At 56.3% G+C, this 2657-nt stretch overlaps 1 protein-coding gene across 1 annotated transcript; it reads left to right on the forward strand.

Moving 5' to 3' along the window:
* Window positions 1-1726: 1726 nt before the first annotated feature.
* INS49_012350 (uncharacterized protein) lies at window positions 1727-2366 on the forward strand (the record flags this gene model as incomplete). The annotated part of the gene is made up of 4 exons (XM_043173054.1): window positions 1727-1793; window positions 1956-1996; window positions 2060-2107; window positions 2166-2366. 4 exons carry the CDS (start codon window positions 1727-1729, stop codon window positions 2364-2366), a joined length of 357 nt encoding a protein of 118 aa, XP_043022351.1.
* Window positions 2367-2657: the final 291 nt, after the last annotated feature.

Consider the following 2657-nt stretch of genomic DNA (forward strand, 5'->3'; position numbering starts at 1 on the left):
ATGTTCACATTGTATGGATACAACCGCCCTCCTCACCCAGGCATGATCGACAGTCCCCCAGGCCCAGGCCCAGGGCACGCGCGCGGCCTGCGCGGCGCAGGGCCCAATCGTCCCAGGTGCCTGGATACGAGTAAGGCTGGCCTGGCAAGTTCCGAGGCCAATTGATGATAACCTGGGAGGCCGGACCCCTGGCGTTATCGTGGTGTGTTATGCGCGCGCCCGCTGCGACGGCCTGTGTTTTGCTTCTGGTCAAAACCTGGGCAGACTTCAGGACCCATCGACGAGCGCCCAGCCGCCGACGTGGTAGGACCCCGGACGAGCTTGTTCTTCCGCCTCGATGCACGCATCGGTTGATGGAGGCGAATTCTTGTGTTGCGCGGAAAGTCACCTGAAGAGTAACCCCCCCTTCGCCCGCCCCCAAGCCTTACCTTGCGGCCGCGGCTGCGGTGCGGTAGTGCGTTACGGTATCACCAATCCACCGTCGCCAGTAGAAGCCTGCGATCGGCATGGAAGCCTCACGTCTCACATATGCCAGATGGCATATGGGAGCGAAGTATACCCGACAGCACGGGATAATTATCGAATGCACATAATGGGAGTGCCGACAGCCCAAGCGTTTTCCTAGTCCCGATCCGATCGGCTCCGCAGATCCGTTGGAATAAGGGTCCTGAATCTGGGTTTCGGGAAGAGGCATTATCCTGGACAGGCACGGCAACTAGTTGGCGGGTGGAGGGTGTCTAAGCCAACTTCATCGGGGTGACGGGCAAGAATTGAGGGTCGAAATGCCTCTCCAACCGCGACGATCACTTTTTTGACTTTGGATGGCGCACCTTTTGTGGGGTAAGTCATGGTTTGCTTGGGAGGGAGAGAAGACATTGCGGCGGGGAAAGGTTCTCAGAACTTCATATTCTCCAAGAAAGCATTGGGATAGACATATCGAATTGATCACAGACCCAATCTAACATTGCCTTTCCAGAATCCGGATGCTGCGGCTTCAGACTATGGCTCAAGGCCCAAGTGGTAGATATGCAGTTTTGTACACATTTTCAATAATTCGTTTCCTTTGCTAAATCTGGCGCTGCATGGCTCGGACAGCCACCTCGGGCCGTGCTTGGAGAGCCTGCAAGCAAAAGTGATCTGTGGCACCTGAGCGCTCAGGATCGCTGTTGCGTCTCTCGCTCAAGCAGGGAGGATGAGCTCGGTCTCAACATTGTCGATATGTGGCATATTATGTACCTAAGATTGAAGATCTCCAGGCCAAGAGAGGGGTGGAATGTAGTGAAGTAGGTGTGTGAATGCATCCAGGGCGAAAAGTGAGGCGGACGGGCTTCGCGTTGTGCGGCCAACTAAAATGCACCCACGCAGCAGGGATTAAATCCCATCGAACCTGAGAATTCATGCAAGCAGTTGCGATTAGCTTGCCTGCACGTATTCCATGCGGCAAACCGTCGCAGTCAGCGAGTCCATCGACATGGCCCAGCGGTGAGTGCGGGATGGACCAAGTCCTACTAGCCCCGACCTGCCATGCTACCAAGGCTGCGGCGGCCATAATCTCGCACACACCGGTGCTCAAGCCATAGGCGGCAGACCCGGAGGCATGGACAACATAAATACCTCCAACACCCCCAGATATTTGCAACGATCGACAAGCTCAAAGGCGTCTGCCGATCTTCTCCGAAATTCCCGTGCCAGGTGCTCAGTCCGGATGATGTCGTCCCCGTCCAACATGAACAGATACTGGATCCCCCACAAGGATATTCACAAAAAGGTCATCACCCAGGAGCTTCAGTACTGTAGGTGAACCTCAGAGCCACTTGTAACTCTCTTGCTCCAACTTGGGTCGCGTGGCGAGGCGGTGGTCGAAAGCTCTCTCTCTCTCTCTCTCTCGCCTTATATGTGCCACGCCCCCATAGACCTCGCCCACCGTGGTAATACTAACTGCTATTGTCGAACAGACTTGGGACCTGAAGCAACAGTTCGGCCGTTCACGCGAGACGTACGGTTCCACACCAGCGATTATTCGAGTCCAGAATCTTGCTGACAGCAAGGCCGCTTGCAGGGCGAAGATGGGTTCCTGATCCAAACGCCAGGACCCTGCCTGTCAGATGTGAGCGTCGCCCGGCCTGCGATACAGACGTTGTCCACGCTATTGACCCTGCACTCAGGAGCAAATCGACGACATTTGCATAAAATCGATAGAGATGTGGGAGAGGCAAGCCGCAAGCAGAGCCTCAACCGGCTCTGAAGGCAAGAAGCTCAAGCGGCCACTGCACCAACCAGTGGTGATCTCGAAGGGCAGCTCGAGCCGTCGAAGGCACGAGGACTCGCGGAGAGACTCCAATCGAGATTGTGATGTCCGCCGATGACATCTAGTTTGAAGGTAGGTTGGGCTGCGAGGCAGAGAGGGAGCAGGCGCGTGGTGCATTGTCAGCGCAGACAGAGCCTCGAGGTGGATGGTGCTTGGGCCGCCAGCACAACCGCGACCGGGTGCACGAGAACGGGGCGACTTCTGAATGGGAGTTGACCCAACAACGTCTCGCAGGACCCACCAAGACAGTGCTGCTGATTTCGGAAGCGATTTTTGTTGGGCGGATTGCAGGCGTAGCGGCGCGAATGCATTGCTCTGGTTTTGGTGTGGAGGAATTTTCCGAGCCAGC

Source organism: Diaporthe citri (assembly GCF_014595645.1).
Source record: "Diaporthe citri strain NFHF-8-4 chromosome Unknown scaffold_6, whole genome shotgun sequence".
In the NCBI taxonomy this organism is placed as follows: Eukaryota; Fungi; Ascomycota; class Sordariomycetes; order Diaporthales; family Diaporthaceae; genus Diaporthe; species Diaporthe citri.